Source organism: Oxyura jamaicensis, chromosome 5, assembly GCF_011077185.1.
Source record: "Oxyura jamaicensis isolate SHBP4307 breed ruddy duck chromosome 5, BPBGC_Ojam_1.0, whole genome shotgun sequence".
In the NCBI taxonomy this organism is placed as follows: domain Eukaryota; kingdom Metazoa; phylum Chordata; class Aves; order Anseriformes; family Anatidae; genus Oxyura; species Oxyura jamaicensis.
Window position 1 is genome coordinate 17243708 of NC_048897.1, and position 18468 is coordinate 17262175.

An 18468-nucleotide genomic window follows, 5' to 3' on the forward strand; every position below is an offset into this window, starting at 1 on the left:
TGAAGGTTAACTTAAAATAGTTCTCCAGCTTGTTGCTGGTTCTCTTATACAAAACTCTTCATGAAAATCTGATTTAACTCTCTCCTCTGTCTTAGATTATCTACAGGGAACCAAAGGTAACATCCGAAGTACAGAGTTTGCAAAATAATTAAATATTTTCTTATCAGACCTCAGACAAACACTGAGATCTATCCAAACAAAAGAGATTACTGATAGAAAATTTTCTACAGAGTAGGTCAGTGAGAAATTCACTATTTCCCTACAAAAACATCATTCTAATAAAAGGAGCCTAAAGGACTGAAGTCTGTTTATTGTTAGCCTGCAATTATTTCTTTAGCAAAATAGTGTTCTTTTGTCAGTACTGTGGATGAGGATGACCAAATGGTAACTTGCTAGTTATGACCTTCAATCCACTATATTTAAAAGAAGTGGCAGTCTGCTTTTCAGTGCATTGCTTTTGTCATCATCTTTTTTGTAGAGGTTCAAAGCTGAAGTACATCAATCTCAAATTTCCCAATATCCAAAGAATGAAAAGCAGGTGTCTTAGACAAAAAGTAAATAAATAAAATAATTATAATAATAAAGTAAAATAAAATAAAATACACATTATATGTGTAGAGAGTGATATACTACTAATTCCAATTAGCTTATTTGCTGTGGCCAATGATCTTATGATACGATCTTAGAGGTATTTTGGAATTTGTGTGACAGAGCAGAAATGTGTATAATTTCCTACTAAAAATAGCTCTGTTTCTGGAGTTACAAGTGAAAGCTGTAACAGCAGCTAGGGACGTAATGAACTACTTCAGTATGGAATAGCTACAGTGGCTTGGAAATTGGGTTCATTTCTTCATGATCAGTACTGATGATTATATCCCCAAACCCAGAGTCCTAAATGGAAAAAGTGTCAAATATTGTGTTTAGGTTTACAGGTATAAATGTGGAAGCTCTTGGAATAATGCTCCTTTGGAATTCTGTTTTCTGGTAGACTTGGTCCTAAATCACAAATGTGTAACTCTTAAGAAAAGATCCTTGATCTCTTTTTTAATGCCTTCAGATAACACAGATGTTGCTAGGCCTGTAGAGAGAACTCTTGAAGGATAGAAAAGACTTGCTTAGTAATTGCAGGAAAGAAGCGAGGGTTTGTCCTGCTGTAGCATCAGGAGGGAGCAGTGCTGAAGGAACCTGGGAATTGCAGGTTTTTGTTCTGCACTGGGGCAGGGGGAGTGAGAGGGAGACAGTGCAGGCTTCTGTCAGGATCTCAATAAAAAGGACCAACAATAAATGGCTTAATAAAATATCTGTGTTAAATAAGACAGAATAAATAGAGGAATATAGGTAGTGAATAAAATTTACATCCCTTCAGATGCTGGGAACCCTTAAGTCAATGCAGCATTGGATAAATCCCCAGGTGGATTTCGCCACAGCACACTGCTCATACCTGCCTGTGGAGAGAGGTTCCTTCTTTTTGGTCCCTTGAGCTACATTGTTATTTTCATACAAGCAAACAACCTTATTCATGAAAGGTGTTCTCATGAGGCCAGCCTGCTGGTGTGGTCCCCAGCACCCAGCAGGAGCTGCCAGCAGGAGCTGCCTGCAGGCTCCACCAGCACTAGGAGCAGGCCGGGCTGCCCTGCCCTGCCCTGCACTGAGGGATTTGTGTGGCGTGGCCCAGGCCTAAAGGCCTTGCCGGACAAGCAGCCCAGCTGTCCGCCTGCTCACGTGGCTGCTGTGTGCATCGCTGACTCCTTGAGGTGCAATGGCCTCCTGGTCAGGAAGGGTCACTGCAGTATTAGAAATATTATCAATAGAAGATTTTGTGGTTCTTAATTACCAGAGGGCATTGCCCAGTTCTTGCTTGCAGATACAAGTTATGGCATGCTTCCCTTCATACACTAATTCCACCTACTCTCTGTTACTGAAAATACAGTCTGGATGACTCTTCTGACTGTGTAGGCTCTTAATCACTATCCAGCAGAAAAGTGGCAATTGTCTCTACAAGGGAAAGTAGTAGTCCAGAGATAACATATACCACATGCATCATAATCCTCAAAGTAGAACGTGTGGGAGATGATACAACTCTTTGAAAGGGGCAGTATGATATTTTTACTTATTATTGAGATGATGCCTTTATTCTAAACCTAGCTGAACAGATGACTACAATGTGACTGTAACATCTCCAGAAAGGGAAGTTCTGTGATTTAAAAAAAAAAAAAAAATTACTTGCATAAACATTTGCACATAAGAGACCATATGTTAGAATAATAGTATCTAATGCAGGTGCTACACAGGGGAAGCAACTCATCATTTCTTATGCTGCTTTTTTTTGAAATATATAAATAACTCAGGATTCTTTTAAAGGTTACTGTGTGTGTCTTCTTGCATCTTTAAAATAATGAACAAGCACTTCCTAGTCCAGAGGGCTTTCCATGGTCTCACAGCTCTAGAAATGACTCATGTTTTAGCAAGGAGGGTTCTGTTCCTGTGAAGCAGCAGACATTTCATATGTATAAGCTCTACTTAACTGTCTGATTCAAGTGCAGCAGTAACAATGGGAATGCACTCTTTTGGCTAGAACCTGCTGTACCTACAACTGCACTCCCTAAACATTTGTATAATTACTGAGTCTCCCTGCTTATCCATTTGGAAAACTACTCAAAAAATAGTAGAGTATTAATGTATTTTCTCACCATTCTTTTTCAAGGGAAACAGGAGGAGAGAGGCATGATGTACCATTTATGAAAGTATAATGAATAATTGCAGCATCTGTATGTTAATTTTGATGTTTAAAAGAATTGCATTTTCTAGATAGTTCTGAAGGTTTGATAAAAATTGCAGTTAAAGTAAGTGAAAGCAATTTTAAAATAAGTTTGAAAAATATTTTCTGAAATACTTAGCTCAAAAAAATTACTTAGAAATATCTGTTAAGAATAGCACAATACAAGTCACTTGAGGTTTAGAACTTAAACATAAGAAAGTAGGTTTAAGACAATTTAAGGTTTGGTTTGTCTTGTGCTAAGTACTTAGACTGCATAAATCATCAATTCCTCTTGAAGCACACCCTGTAAGGCCTTCACTTCTCTACTACTACTCCTCAGTGCTGCAGGTTTTGCTTCTGGCACAGTTCTTGCTTTTGCAACAGGAGCATATGGTACAAATATATTCAGTGCTAGAGTACTTAATTAATTAAGCAGTAATTCATTCAAGAATAAGTGTTAAATGTACCTGTATAGCTGACATTCTCAGTGCAAGAGTTTCTCACTCTGATATTAATAGTGTTTGTTTCAAAACTCAGTCACAGAACCGATATTTGTGGATAGAACCAGCATGTTTGAAATTCTGGGACTGGAAAGCATTTCTGAACATACCAAGACTTCCTCTGCAAGAGTCAAGAGACTCCATGATCAGTGAAAGTATTTTTAAAGATTGCTCTTCCTCTAGCAGAAAGCATTCCATACTTGTCTCATTCTGATTGTAATTATTGGTATTTCTTCTATGATTCTTACATTTTAGCATGTGAAGGTTGGAATTTCTCTAAGAGAAAAAGAGAAATGGCAGGTGATTCAGCTTGGAATCATCCTTTCCACTTCTTTTCATGTTTTGATTTGAATTTTGTTCATGTCCTAGTTAGCCTCTATGGCTTTGTCAACATTGTGAGTTTAGATTGAGTTAGATTGCTTCCATGAAGCAATTGCTTTATGAAGCTTCTGTTTGGGCTCCATTTGCAGCAACTTTTCCAGATGACACAGACTTCTTACAAAGTTATCCTTGTGAGCTGACTGAGGTGGAGGCATATTTCATATGTTCATATATATGCATATATGTATAATCCTTGTCATCTGACATAGTGTTGGCATATCATTCTGTATAGCACAGTTTTTTTGTTTTTTGTTTTTTTTCCCAATAAATTAGGACCTTAGAAACAATGGAGTTCTCAGTACAAATAATTCTGCAAAGATGCTCTAAGTTGTTTGACATTCTGCATATTATTTTCCCAGAGAGATTTCCAATACCCGTAAAGACATGTTTGAACAACCTTAGTATCCTGGCAGATTTTAGCTTCATTTATACCAGCTGCAGAAACAGTTGGAGGATTATTTTGGAATCTCTGCAGGGTTTTTAATGCTTTTATTACCACCTGACTCCAAGTAATTTTGTTGTTAATATGTATCAAGAAAAAATGAACATCTTTTAAAAAAAGATCCAAAAGAGAAATGACCAGAAAGTTTCAGCTGTTACGGAAGAAAACAAAAAAGCCATTCTTAGGTGAGTTGTTCTGCATCAATTTTCTCTTGAGTATAATAATCAGTTGAAACCTTTGATTGCAGTGGGATAAGCTAATGCTAAGACACCTCTGCAAGCTGCAGTGGAAGTAGAAGATAGCTCATCAAATTCTATGGTAACAGCTTTCACCCAGTATCATTTGTAATAGCTGTAATCCTTTGGGCTTATAAGAGAGTTTCTGCATACATTGAATCCTGAAAAGGTCTTCCCTTTGAGAGAGTGGCCTTTTTGTTCAAAAAGAAATTGTCTTTAAAATGCCCAAAGGTTCTCTCACTACATTTTAGTCTTTGGATGCTAATACTCTAGAGTTCAGGAATAAACAATATCTTAATCAGCAAGGCAGCCTATTACTAGTTTGTTCTGTTAATCTTCTATTATTCTCTATCTCTGTAAGAAAAAAGCATGAACTTGTAGGAAAAGACTTTTTTTTTTTTTTTTTTTTGTAATAATCACAGGTATTTATTTTTCATTGCCTTCAACAGCAGTCAGCATGTTGTTTGCATTAAGAACAGTCAATGAATCTCAATTGATTTTTATGCTTTCCCTGTCCCTTTTGAGAATCATTTGCATGATTCCTATGATTACTTCTAGTCAACAGATAGTGGAGAAGTACAGACAATCTGATCAGTTCCAGGATACTCCAGTCTTCTTTCCCCTTTTATATACATCTCTCTATTCCTTGTTCACATATCCCTATCACAAGAACGTATCTGAGCAGAATGTCCTTACCTTCCTTATATCTGGAGAGATAAAGAACTCTGCTTAGTTTTGGAAGAAGGGTCTTCCTTCTAGATGTTTTGTTATTTTCTGGAAGGTAAATCTAGCATTGATCATTAGACCTGGAAAATCATTTACCATCTAAAAATGGTACTCTGTAATTTCTTCCCATCCATATGTGGTAGTAATTATTTTTGAGAAAAATATCTTTGTATACTCACACATAGTGACCTGAGTTGTGCAAGAATCCTTTCTCCATCAAATCACGCACAACATTTAGGGTTCTCTACAAATACTTTTTTATTTTACATTACTTCAAAAAGATGAACGCAGATGACTTCTTGTTATGTGGTGAGGCTACTTGATTGCTCTCGGTGACTGAGTACATTTTCACACCTCACAACTCAAGAGTTTCCTAAAAGAGCTAATCAGGACACATTAAAAAATTATGACTCAATGGCATCGGAAAATCACTGCATTATAGTCGTCCTTTCTCTCATATTAAGCTCCTAAATTTTTATTTCTTCTGCCTGCATCTATGAAATGCACCTCTGGTGACTGTTGCCTCGGCCAGCTGCTGAAGTCTTCTTCTGATCTTATAGATCCTTATGGCTGCCATTTTACATACTCTGTACCTTTATACCAGTGGAGTGTATTTTCTCCAGTCATCCAAAATGCCTTCTTGAAGTGGTACCAGAGTAGCCAGGCAGTGAGTCTTCCAGTACTCATTCCCACGTCTTATGCTTCTTTGATTGAATTTTATACTTCACTTTCTTGATTTCATAAGGACCCTCTGTTGTGTCTATAGACTCTTCACAAGTCTAAGTCTTTGTTTGTTTACTTGTTGCACTGTGGGAATATCCGAAAGTTCATCTGACATCACACAACAGTTGTTCAAATGGTTTTCTGATTCAGTGTGGACTTGTGACTTGGAGTTCCCTCCATGGCCAAAACAAATTCCATTGGATCCCTGGGCAAACTCAGTGTCTGTGTTGCATGGTACTTGGACATTTGCCATGAGGCCACCTGGAGTTCTGTCTTTGCTTCCCCCCAGCAGCATGTTAGTGTAATAGCATGCAGGGCTGTCCCAGCCTTCAGCAGAGCGGTACTGCCATTGTCTGTGGGAGTCCTCAGACCTTCTCCTGGGTGGTAAAAGGCAAAGGGAACTGGTCAGAGGGCGTCATTGCTGGGAATGTACATGCAGACTCAAAGAAGAAAGGTTACTGGTCAGTAACTGGTGTTCTTTGAGAGGTATAGTCTGCATGTACATTAGTCTCCTACCTGCCTTTCCCCTCTTTCTGAATCTCTTTCAGGTTTGATTGTGCATTTAAGAGGAACTGAAGTGGTGGCGGATGCACTCTGCCCTAACTTTCATGCATCAAGCAGGACGAGGGGAGGAGCTAGAACGCACCTCCCAGGACACTCCAAGGCAGGCCACAAGCTCACCCACTCTTAGAATATATGTATGGACTAAATATCTCAAAGTACAGCAGCTATTGGTAGGTAAATTTTCTTTACTGTATTTTCACAGGTAAACGATAGATACTTTAAAAAAAACAATTTCATTCATTGACTCTGTGGATGATATGCATGAACAATGCACTCGGGGGGAAGTTATGCCAGACACTGTATTACACTGAAGTATTTCCCTGTCTCTGTGAAGTTTTCATCTCTCGGCTTTGTCCTCAGATCCGAATATTACAGGTAGTTGAATATTACCACTCTGTTCAATTTGCCATTTCCATTGAGGGCTACAACAAAAAACAGAAATGCATGACTTGGAATATTATTGTAAAAGCAAAAGGCAAACAATATCTTGAATAATTGTATCTAGGTGTATGAAGTAACACGGAAGATTGTATTTACTGTTAGAAAATGAAGCTAGAAACTAACCTGGGTTCCATAAGAAGCAATCATATTTTTGCAATTAATTCGTTGTTTAGAACATAATAGTTGCAGAAAAACAAACCTTCCAATTTAATTTTGTTTGTTTGTTTGTTTGTTTTGTTTTGTTTTTTACCACAGCTGGGTTCCTTTTGTTAATCACAGAACCCTTGTGGAGGTTTTTTAATCCCCTGCACTTACTGTCCATTAAGCAGCACAAGTCAATACAGGGCATAACCTGGTTTAAATTGTTGATGTAGATTGTCTCTGTGTGCAAATATGTGCATGCAATTTCTGTGAATGCTTTTTTCAAGTACTGTTTTCTATGAAATGAAGCGAAGCTATCTGAGTGAAGGGCTATTATGGGAATATGATTCTCACATCTTTGCGTTTGGAGTTCTCTAAGACAGATTGCCTTTGTCTGTCTGACCCTCGCACTTTTACTGATTCCTTAGAGTGATTCCTTTTCTTGGCAGCTCAAAGAAACTTAGTTGGTTTTCTGCAGCTTTACCATTTCTGTGTCTTTAGTAAGATGAAGATGTAGGTTACTGGGGCTTGGTTACAACCAGCAAAGATCAGTGAAACTTAGGAACTCTGTATGTGGATACGTGTAGGGAACATACTGTAAAGATCTCTAGTTATAGGACATTACTTACTAGTTTAATGTCAAGCTCCCTTTTTGAATACTGGGAACCAAATCAGAAGTAAACAGTCTTAATCTTAGATGAACATGAATGTATGCAAATGGGAAGAAAGCGTGGAAAAAACATATTGTTCTGCACAGTTAACCTGAGGTTTATGGCTCCAAAGCCAACCATTTATATCTTGTGATACCAGGTTTTTGAAGTGCTGCTTTAATAGATTTTGAAGAGAGAAAATTTCTGATTAACTATTATTAGTGAGCAGTTTTGGATTAATTTAGTTGTTTTATGTTGTTTTCTTTTTTTTTTTTTCCTTTCTTTTTATTCCAATTGCTATTTTAGCTTATGTTGTTATAGGAATGACCAGAGGAAGGAAAAGTAATACTGGCAAGGAGGCATTATGTTTCTCTTTTATTAAATTTGTAAGTGGTTTCAAATAGACTCTTAAGAAAGGCACTTCAGTTTTTATAAATAAAGTAATACTTACCTTAGAAAATAAACATATTTTAGTGAGAGGTCTTCTACATATGACAGAAATAAGACACGTTTAATTTTGGTGCTTTTGCTAGTATATTTTTATTATATAAAGATAAATATGTGTGCATATATGCCCACATACATGTATATATCTGCCAGTTTCAGAGTGGACAGGAAAGTTGCTTCAAGCTACAGATATGTCTGTAAAAGACCTAATTCAGACTCTTCTGACAGCTGTAAGTTCCATCCCCTCCTCAAGGCATCTGAGGAAGACTGTTATGCTGGAGTTGACAGATCCTTTCCAGTGAGAAGCTGTCATTTCAAGAACTCATCATCCACTCTAGGAGGATACCAGTGGTATCAACAGTAGACAGGAACAGATTTTCTTACAGAAGGAAGCAAGTAATTCTTGTGCCTTGCCACATATGTAGATTGATGCCTTGCATATGATCTAGACCGCCTTCTAGATTTTAATTCAATCTGATAAACCATGAAATAAAAGCACAATTTTTGTTATTTGTAGTATGAATAATGTCTCGCTGTAGTTAGTTTAAATTAAGTATCTCTCCTTTCTGAAAGCAAAGTACAAAATAAAGTACAGTTTTAAATGTTGTCTTCTGGAGTCAACCTTGCATGTGGCCTATCCTGTCTTAACCTTTCTCCAGTGAAATAGTTTTTTTTTTTTTGTTTTTTTTTTTTTTTTCCCGCAGTACTGGTCGTTAGATGGGCAAACACTGCAGTGCTTGCACATCTCTTTGCTTTACTTTCCCTAACCCTCTTGCTTAGGTGAACTCTGCTGAGCATTGCACTTTGGTGCCAACTTTTTCCCCCCCTATTTTAGGAATAATTACCATGAATAGTAGCTTTTAGAAGACATGAAGTACTTTTTTAAAAAAGGTTACATTACAGGCTGCATAGATATGTTGAACCTTGAATTTTTGATAGGTGCAATTTATTTCAGATGGAAAGTGCCTATAATTAAATTTCCATTTAAAAAAGTAAACCATTTATAGAGTACACTTTTATGACTTTCTTCCTTTAGTTTTGCATTTCAGTAGAATAGTTGCATTTTTATGACTTTCTATTTAACATTAGCTTAGTATTTGGAAAGCAGCATTTAGAAAAACAACAATGTAAAATAACTGTGATGCTGAAAACTGCAAATATATTTGAAGAATTTTCAAAAGGCTACCGTGTTCAGCAAAATCTCAAAAGACAAAAAGCCGTATTTACAGACATTGAGGTACGTACTTGGTTTTCATCCAAGTCTCTGACTACAGTAATTACACCGTGAACACAGTCCTAACATTTCTGTTACTTCATGCCTGTTATTAGTGGGGGAAGGAAAGAAGAGGTGGAGATAACAGAAAACGTGTAGTGTATTTTCCTGGTATTTTAGTATTTCATTTTCTGACGTTCTTAAATCATTTTGAGACTCATTATTTGCAAAGTTGTTACTCCAAACACAGGGGTATCTTCATGCCTCTGTACTTTAACGAAGCTTTCAAGCAGTAAGAGAAAAGTCATGAGTGTAAGAAATAAAACCTTCACAAGAAATAAGGCAAAAAATACAACATTTATTCCAAGAATAGATGAATATTTCTAAAGTCTTCCTTGTATTTCAAACTGATTGTTGAACTCAGCTCTTTATCTTTCCTACAGTTCCCTTGCTCTATGGATATTTATGGTCTTGTGTGGTCCTTAGTACATAGTACTTGAATTTTCCCTTTCAAATCAGTGGAGAAGCCGTGGTCAGCTGAATAGAGAAGACTGCAATGCCTAAACAAAAAATATTGATGTTCTTTTAACCCAACTTTTACCTTTTCTTTATTCTTCTGCTTTGTATTTGTGTGTTATAATGTGAATTTCGGATTAATGGGGATTACGTATGCCCTCGCATGACATAGTATCAGGGTTAACCTTTGGTGAGTTGGAGTCTGGAGTAGTTGAAGCCACATGACCAAGTAAAGGTTGTTATGAGATCCTAGTCTGCTTGCATTTTGAAACACACTGTTCAAGAATAAACAGGATTTATTTGTAAATGTTGAAGTTACATAATTCTACAAAGCTGGTGGTTTTCAGTTCTATGCTAGAGAAGTACAGAATTTTCCTATAGGGCCTCTATAATCCCTATTTGTTCTGTTCACTTACCTGCAGAGATTAGAGGATGGTACATTAATGGATTTATGAAGGAAAAAAAAAACAAACAAACACTTTCCTAATCATTGCCATTGTACCATCTTGGACGGTGAGATACTGAAGTTATCTCCACTGAAATATATATGTCTGGAAGTGGTAAAGCCATTTATTGTCTGAAATGACAGGTAACATTAGCCTATGTGTGGTGCCATGGGATTGCATCCTGTAGCATTGGGTTTGGGATTTACCTCAGTGTGGTAGTGCTTACATGAGAGTGCAGATGTATATCAGCAGTAAACACAGGATCTCTGCACTGTGTCACACAGTGTAGGTGTACTTTCCACAAGTTAATGATCTTATCGGCCTTAATAATGTGGGAAAGAATATGAATTCAGTCTGAGAAGGAATGAGGCAAGATTATTATGCACCATTGAAATCAACAGAATAGTCACAAGGAAATTCAGAAAGATCACAAGCAAAGTTTGATGAGCATTGTTATAACTGAAACAATTTCAACTTTGGGCAACACATAAGTCCAGTGAGTAGTTCCAAGCTGGGAGAGGGAAGGGATGATTTAAACAAGAGCTCTTTGGAGCAAGGGATGAAAATAGATTGTGTGTTAGGGCTAAGGGTTTCTTGCTTATTTAAATGAAAATCAAATATAGGTAGATAGAACAGGGTGCCAAATCTAATTCAAAGCTTAAGGAACAAATGGGCTGAAATGCTGTTTCTTTGCAGCAGGAAAATTTAATTATGTAATGATTCTAGGACTTTGATGAAATCTGAACAGGTTAGAAATACAAATGTGTATTTTTGAAGTTAAAATGTGTCTAGAAGAGCAAATTGAAATGACTTAATTTTCTTCTTGTCTGCCTTGTCAGTAGGAAATAACAGTTAAAGCATAATTTAGAATATTAAAATACTTAGTGTTTTTTGTTGGGTTGTGTTTTTAGGTCTGTAGTTTTGTTCTATCTTGTTTTAATTTAGTAGTAATTTTATAGTACTGTTTTCAGAGCCAGATGCTGTATTTTGTATCCATCATCATAATGCCATTTACTTGAATGGAACGACAATAATTTACATAACCTGTTGACCCAGTCTCATTTTGTCTTGAAAGTTTATCATCAGTGAAACAGTAGAAGAAGAGGTAGATGCACAAAGATTATTTAATGAAATTTTCTGTTGTTGAAATGTTATATAATCATTTTATTTGTATAGCATCTGTCAAGACAAGTATCAGGTTCCTCGTCTGGAGGAATTCTCATTCGAAGAGACAGCAAATTCAGGTCTGTGCAAAGCCAACAGCGAATATTGCTGGACTGCTAGCAGCTGCAAAGTGAATACTGGTGGCCTTTCTTCCCCAGTCGGTCAGGGTGGTGTTTCCTTTTCTTTAGATAGTTAAATTGTAAATGAGAGTGTTTTGTGGGATAGAGTTTTGTGTGATAGAGAGAAAGTAAATAAACTGAATATTAGTCAGATATTTTTAAAAGACCAAGGAGGTACATATTCTAAAATGCAATGAAATCCAAACTTTTTGCTTCATAATCAAAGGTCTTTTTACTGAACGCTTATGTTTCTTTACTATAACTAGAATTTGATAAAAAATATATGTATGTATTATAATGATATCAATTATATGCTCAATTTCTGTGAAGAGTTAAGGTGTGTAATAATTCCTTTAGGTTCTTGTATGCTGTCATGTGACATTTCTTTTTTCCCTTTTAACTAGAGTATTACTGACATAGCAAAATGAGAACAGATGAAGGATTTATTTTCTCTTTAAAACCACTTGGAGTTTGGCAGGTTTTATTTTATCTAAAGATAAATGCTTCATATATATATATATTGTTTTATGCTGACAATTTTTTCTTGATAATGGTAGTTTAAAAAATATATACAATGTCATGCTCTCACTTTGCCAAACAACATTTCTACACTAAACCTCTCTCAAATGCTTTCTGAAATTTGTTGCTGTTGGAAGTCAAGATAAATTTGTCTGTAGATGATATAATAGCTCAGAGGAGATGTCAACTGTTTAAAAAGAAGCTTTTCTGATGCATATCTGTATTATTGAAACAATTTTAAGATTAAAAATGCTTTTTACTACTGCAATTTACTTCTTTTACTTTTACTTCTTTTACTTTTAAGTCAAAATAAAAGTCAGACTTAATAGTTCATTTATGAGTTGGTCTGAGACATTTTGCATGTTCATTTCTCAAGCTTATTTGAAATGCTCATGTAACCTGAAATTTGCAGTCAGTTACAGTCTACCTGGGAATATTGCCATCCTCCAAAGGAGGGTAGTAAAAAGACAAGTGATTTTAATAAAGATGAGATAACGCAAGAGGGAAGGTGAAAGGAATGAGCAAAGGAAGGAGAAATAAAGATAGAACCTTTGGTTTTGCCACTTCTTCAAGTAATCCTTGGATTTTTACATGATGGGTCTTGCAGGCAGGCACAAGTCTATTCTACCTGCAATTTGGAAGAGAATGTATATGAGATGTCCTAAGTGGACATCTCATATACTGTATGTGATTTATATGACTGTATATGATTTCTCTTAACTGGAAATTACCTAGCAGTTCTAAGCCTGCAGAACATATCCCTGGGAATTAATCTACATCAGTAACGCTTTTTAAAGTATTATGGACAGTTTTATGACCATCAGCAATATTTTAATATTTTTTTTTACTCAGTAAATTGCTTTGATCTAATTTTAAGAGTCAAATAATAAGCTTCTAGTCCACAGTCACCCAAGCATTTCTTTCCACCTCAATATAATAATCCAGAAACATAAATGTGCCCTAACCTTTTTTTCAGAGGTGTTTTCTTTTATAGAATTAGTAAGCAATTGGTATGTTTTCTGCAGGTAGTTACTCTACTGTGTAATACATGGTTATACTTTGTGTAACCCATTGCCTGATTTGGAGCGCCAAATAAACATTAGGCTATTAGACAGTTTTGGAATCAGCATATACAGTCCTATTGAGATCTAGGGAATAAGTAAAATATGACTATACTGTAAGGAGCAACTTATGCGTTGCTGGATCAGGTATATTACTACATCTTTTATTAGACAAGCTTACAAATATGTGGTTCTTGCTTTTTTCAGACGGTTAAAAAGTAGAACAAGCAAAGAAACCAGAGTTACTGCAAGAAGTATCAAATGTATAACCTGAATTAAATGCATATACTTTATTAACATGTGTTGAAGCATTATATTTATATCTTAGAATCAAAATAGTGATATAAATGAATAGCTATGAATTCTTGATCTCCATTTTAGAACAAGAGATGGAGAACAGAATTTCAGTTTCCATTTCCGAAAATACTATGACTATTTTATTTTTCTGCCATTATTCTGCTTATAAATGGTGGATTAGAGTCTTTGTGAAAAATGCCATGAGTGATTACACAGTTCCCCTGATTTATTATATGTATATCTGTTTATTTTCAAGACGTCAATTCTTTAGGTGTTCTCTGAGATAACTGTGTCCCATGTACTACTTGTTAGATCTGACAGCATTCATGTTCTCTTTCAGGAGACGCTGATAGATTGGTGTGACGAAAAGGAACTTAATTTGATTTTAACAACTGGAGGAACAGGGTTTGCACCACGAGATGTCACTCCAGAGGTGAGATACTCCTGGAATAAGAAAAGCATACCATTTGGTGTAGAAATGTATGAATCTTGGGTTGGGGTGTTACTCTTTTTGAAATTTCCTCTGTAACTCTACTTTGGAGTACCTCTGAGCAGGTCAGGTGATAAACAACTTGGAAGCAGAAAAAGCAGTAGGGAATACAGCACAGGAGAATTACTTTGACTTTGGGTTCTGACCAGAAACAATTTTCAGACTAAAATGTGACATAGTAAAATGGATTTTCTGTCCCAATGGAAACAGCAAAAATCTAACAGCATTTTTGTCTAATTTTCCTTCGCACTGCAGAACAGGACTGCCAAGCAAAAACATGTATGTCTCGTTTGTTATGTTCTGCACAAGAAAAGTGGGATGAAAGAGTTCTCTTAATTCTCCCGTGTAGGTACTACATTGACAACTACTGCTTTATAGGGTAGAACATGGGAAGTAGGTAGTAGGGGAGAAAAATTTTGTGCAAAGCTGCTGTTGATTCACTTCACACTGCACTATCAAAAAAGCTAAACAGGCAGAGATGGAGGTAACCTGCACCAGTAAACGTTGCACAGGAAATTCAGTTACAAACCACTTACCAGGAGCTAAGGTAAGGGGAAAAAAAGTGCAAAGGAAACCTAACCAAATAACTCAACCCCAGGGCCATGAGTTGTAATATGAAATGATGATTGTTATTGTTATTGGAGTACTTGGTATTTTTAATTCCAAATTAGGTTAATTTGAACTTTTAAAATCACCTGTTTTTGATTTGCTAATATTTAGTAGAGGACAGAATTAAGACCGAGTGCCTGATGTGTTTATTTCCATAACTTAACATATTTAGACTTCACTTAAATGTTCATGTGAGTTTTCAATTGCTTACACTTTAAGAGCTGATTTAATTATAACGTACCTACCATCATTTTTACCTACCAATGTGTTCTGTCAACCATGACTGCATTTTATATTGCTTTCAATAGGAATTTTAAAATGTTTTTAATCTGCTGTATAACATTCGTGTAACTGAACAAGAAAATGTAAATAAAATGCTCTTGTACATTATTTCTGATCATTTTAGATTGTATACAAGAAACCTTAACTAAAAATTAAGGGTCTATCTGTCAGAGAATGGGAACAATATAAGATAACTATAGAGTACTAGCTAGTGAAGCTGAATTTACAGGTGATTCATGTTGCTAAAGCAACACAAAAGTGAAAAATGCATTGGTTTAATTGGTCTCTTGCTTGCAAAGTAACATAATGGTTTAGAAGGCTGTATTCCAGCACTGTGCAAAAGGAAGGCAGAATTTCTGTTTTGGTTTTCCTGATTTATTAACTTAATGCAAAGTCAAACCTAGGCAGTAGTGCCAGAGGAAACATTTCAGCCAGTGCCAAAAATTAGCTATAGATTATCAAGCAGCATTTGGGCCCAGGAATTAACAAATGAGAACTCGGCACATAAATACCTTGTGGTTTCCTTACGTTGATTCATTACTGTTACTCAAACTAATCATTTAATATAGGTGATAATGATTTGTTTGATTAGTCTTGATGTTACAGAGACCCATTTTAAAAATTAACTGTTGTTGAAGTCTCTTTAGCCTATATAATAAAAACACGTTGGTACAAAAATCATTAATAACTGGCATGGAAGGACAAATGCATCATTTATAAACATAATCAGTATGTAAGTCTTCAGTTGGTTATAACAGAATGTTTTACCTGTCCAATTATTACTTTACTTAAAAAGAATTTGTAAATTTATATAGGACATTATTTAACTCAATTTTCACTCATTTAATTTGCATTTAATTTACAAGACTAAAATCATGGTGAAGAGGCTGAATCCCAGTTTTTGTTACAAAGTCGCAATGACAAGGTTTGTTCTTCAATTCCATATAGGGTTTAGTAGATCATTGATTCAAACGTCAGAAGGGAAGAAAAATAGTTTGCCAGTATGTGTCATAAGTAAAATATTGTATGTGTTTTGGGTCAAGGAGAGAGAAAACTCAAAATGGAAAAAATCATTATGTCAGCATAAAATGTTCAACAACAAACCTTCAGGAAAACTTGTTGTAGGAATGCATTGTTGTAGGAAGTTGTTTTTAATATCTTACTTGTATGGTGTTCATACAGCTTGGTCTCCTGTCATTACTGAACTGGTAATTAAATGATTTGGTCGTGACATTGTGCTATTGAGATGTCATCTTTAAAACACGATTTTAAAGCTAGTATTAATTGAATCTAATTTTGGAAGACATTTGAGTGTTCTTCATGAGAGTAGGGATAGTAGTGCATCAGGTCGTATTTCAGCTGGAATGATTCAGTCCTTAATGTTCCTGTAGTTTCAATCAGAAGACAGTTTTCTGCTTTTTCTTCCGAGAAGAGATATGTAGGCACTACTGTACTGTACAAGATAAAGTTGATTCCTGAAAGTATTTACAGCCCAAATAGTTATGGTTAATTTATTTTTAAAATTAATTATTGATTAGATTGAAATTAAGTGGTAGTATAATGTATTTATTTATATTTTTTTCAGAAATTTGTAATTAAGTTTAAAAAAAATAGTTTCCCCACTCAATTTGCGTTTTAAACACTATAACTGAATCACACCAGATTATTGCAGTAGTTTCAATGATGTGTGATTTATTTATTTTTAAATAACAAAATAGATTGCTTGAAGGGTATCTGACTTCAATTAGCTATCTCTGATCCCTGAATTTATTGCATAGGACTAGTGAGTGGATGGGGAGAAGCTTTTAAGTTAGGTGTTGTATGATTCACGTTTTGAGAAGTGGGGGTCAGTTGAATTAAGTAGAGTGAATATCCTTCACCTTTTTGCCTACGTGACTTTCAGTGATGAAATGAATGTGAATAGATTAAAAAAAAATCAGCCAGTGGATGGCTGAATTTGAAGGAAACGGTTGTAGAAGTTATAAATGAATGCTGTAATTCTTCATCTACTGTGGCAGTTCATGATAATTCTCATTTGGACTAAAGCCGAAGTAGAGGCCAGATTTTGTATATAACCACGGTTTTGACCATCTTTATGTTGCCTGTAATTTGAGGGGATAATGTTTTAAGTCCACACTGGAAATGTTCATACAGTCTCCTTGTCACTGGATAGCGATTGAGGCATTACATATTGCCCAAGTTAAGTTATTTGGGAAAGTTTTATTTTGTATTTCCAGATGCAGATAATTTTCACTTTGGAACTACCACACTGGATTGCTAGACAGTTACAGTTTTTACAGGATGTTAATGAAAATATGCATTAACTTTTTAAAACTTATTTAAATAATGCAGTAAGTTTTTATCAATCACATTCTCTGTCAGTCAATATAAGGAGGAAAGGAAAAATCTCATGTATACAGGCACTCTGTGAAGTCTTTTATCCTCCATCTTCTCGATTTTTATATTTATTCTTTTGCGAAACTGTACATCCAAAAAATTAATTTTCCTACCTCTTAACAGAGTATTCTGACTGTTTTTTTGTCCTACATCTCTTGTGTGGCTCCATACAAAACTAATTTTATGTACTTAGATAATAGAAAAAAGGATCAGCCTATTGTGCCTAGACTGATGCTAGAAATCCTTGATCTGTTGCTATGTGAATTCACAAATACTTCAACCACGCTGCAGATAATTGTCAGCCCTGAAATTTTAAGACAAGACTTCAGGAGAAGAGGCATAGAAGAGCTGTTTGCCATTATGCAAAACCAGGCAGATGTTTTCTCAGTCTTCCTTCTTTTCCTCTGCTCTGGAAAAATGATGAATGTGCCTTTTAGCTTTTGCTGTATTTTGCTTTATTCAGTATTTATAGGCTGCTTTTAAATGTATTTGGACGCTTGTTTTCATTTGATCTCACAATATATGCATACCTGTTTATTCTTTCATCAAAGTTCGCAAGTCCATTGAAAAAAATGTTCTCTGGAACTCCCTCCAACTTCTCAGCATTTTCTCTGATAAAAAGCCTGCTCAGAATGAAGAAAACATTCCAAGCCCAGCCACACACAAGTCATGTCTAGAGAGAAGAAAGTCTATATTCTGCAGTGATGCGAAGGTTTTATATCTTCAATTCAAAATCACAACAGCATTTTTATAATCAATACCCATTGCAAATTTTCTTTTGCCTCGCTTTTCCTAATTCCCTAAGGTATCTTTCATTATTACTGGTTCCTGAGTTTCTCCTTTGAATGTGGTGTGAACTTTTCTTTAAATATTTTAATTGATTTTCCAAATTACAAATTTTCAAATTCCATTTTATTTCTACAGACTGTTTTAATGTCTATTAGTTGGCATTTCTTTGTCCCAAATCTATACTGTGATGTCCCCCATCTATACTGTTTGCAATTTTCATGTTTTCTTTGTTTGTTTATCCTTCAACTTTGTTAATGAAACAAGGTGCTTGTGACAGAGCAGGATTTGTGAAATCATAGCCATATTCTCACAGCAGCTCATGTGTGCCCCTCAGGTTAACTTATATCCATTGAGACATTTCAAATAACAGCTTCCAATTAATATTTGATAACTTAAACCAGGAAGAACATTTAGATATTTTTATCCTCCCTGCTTCAAGTAGTGCTTTTCCAGACCAGCAAGATTTCTGGTAGAGTTCCTTGTGGATATGGGAGCACTTCCATTCTTTTTCAATACCATTCAACTCTTCTTAGTGCCACACCAATTATATCTTAGTG

The 18468-nt window shown here is 35.5% G+C and overlaps 1 protein-coding gene across 6 annotated transcripts in view; it reads left to right on the forward strand.

Annotated features, from left to right (window-relative positions):
* Positions 1-18468, forward strand: part of GPHN (gephyrin) — a 295654-nt gene that overhangs the window by 139030 nt on the left and 138156 nt on the right. For 3 of the 6 annotated variants that reach the window (XM_035326894.1, XM_035326897.1, XM_035326896.1), the window contains exons 3-4: positions 6315-6500; positions 13685-13777. In XM_035326894.1, the coding sequence (XP_035182785.1) occupies positions 6354-6500; positions 13685-13777 (240 nt within the window). In that variant the 5' untranslated portion in view covers positions 6315-6353. The remainder of the gene's footprint in view (positions 1-6314; positions 6501-13684; positions 13778-18468) is intronic. The other 3 variants (XM_035326893.1, XM_035326899.1, XM_035326900.1) reach the window with 1 other exon arrangement.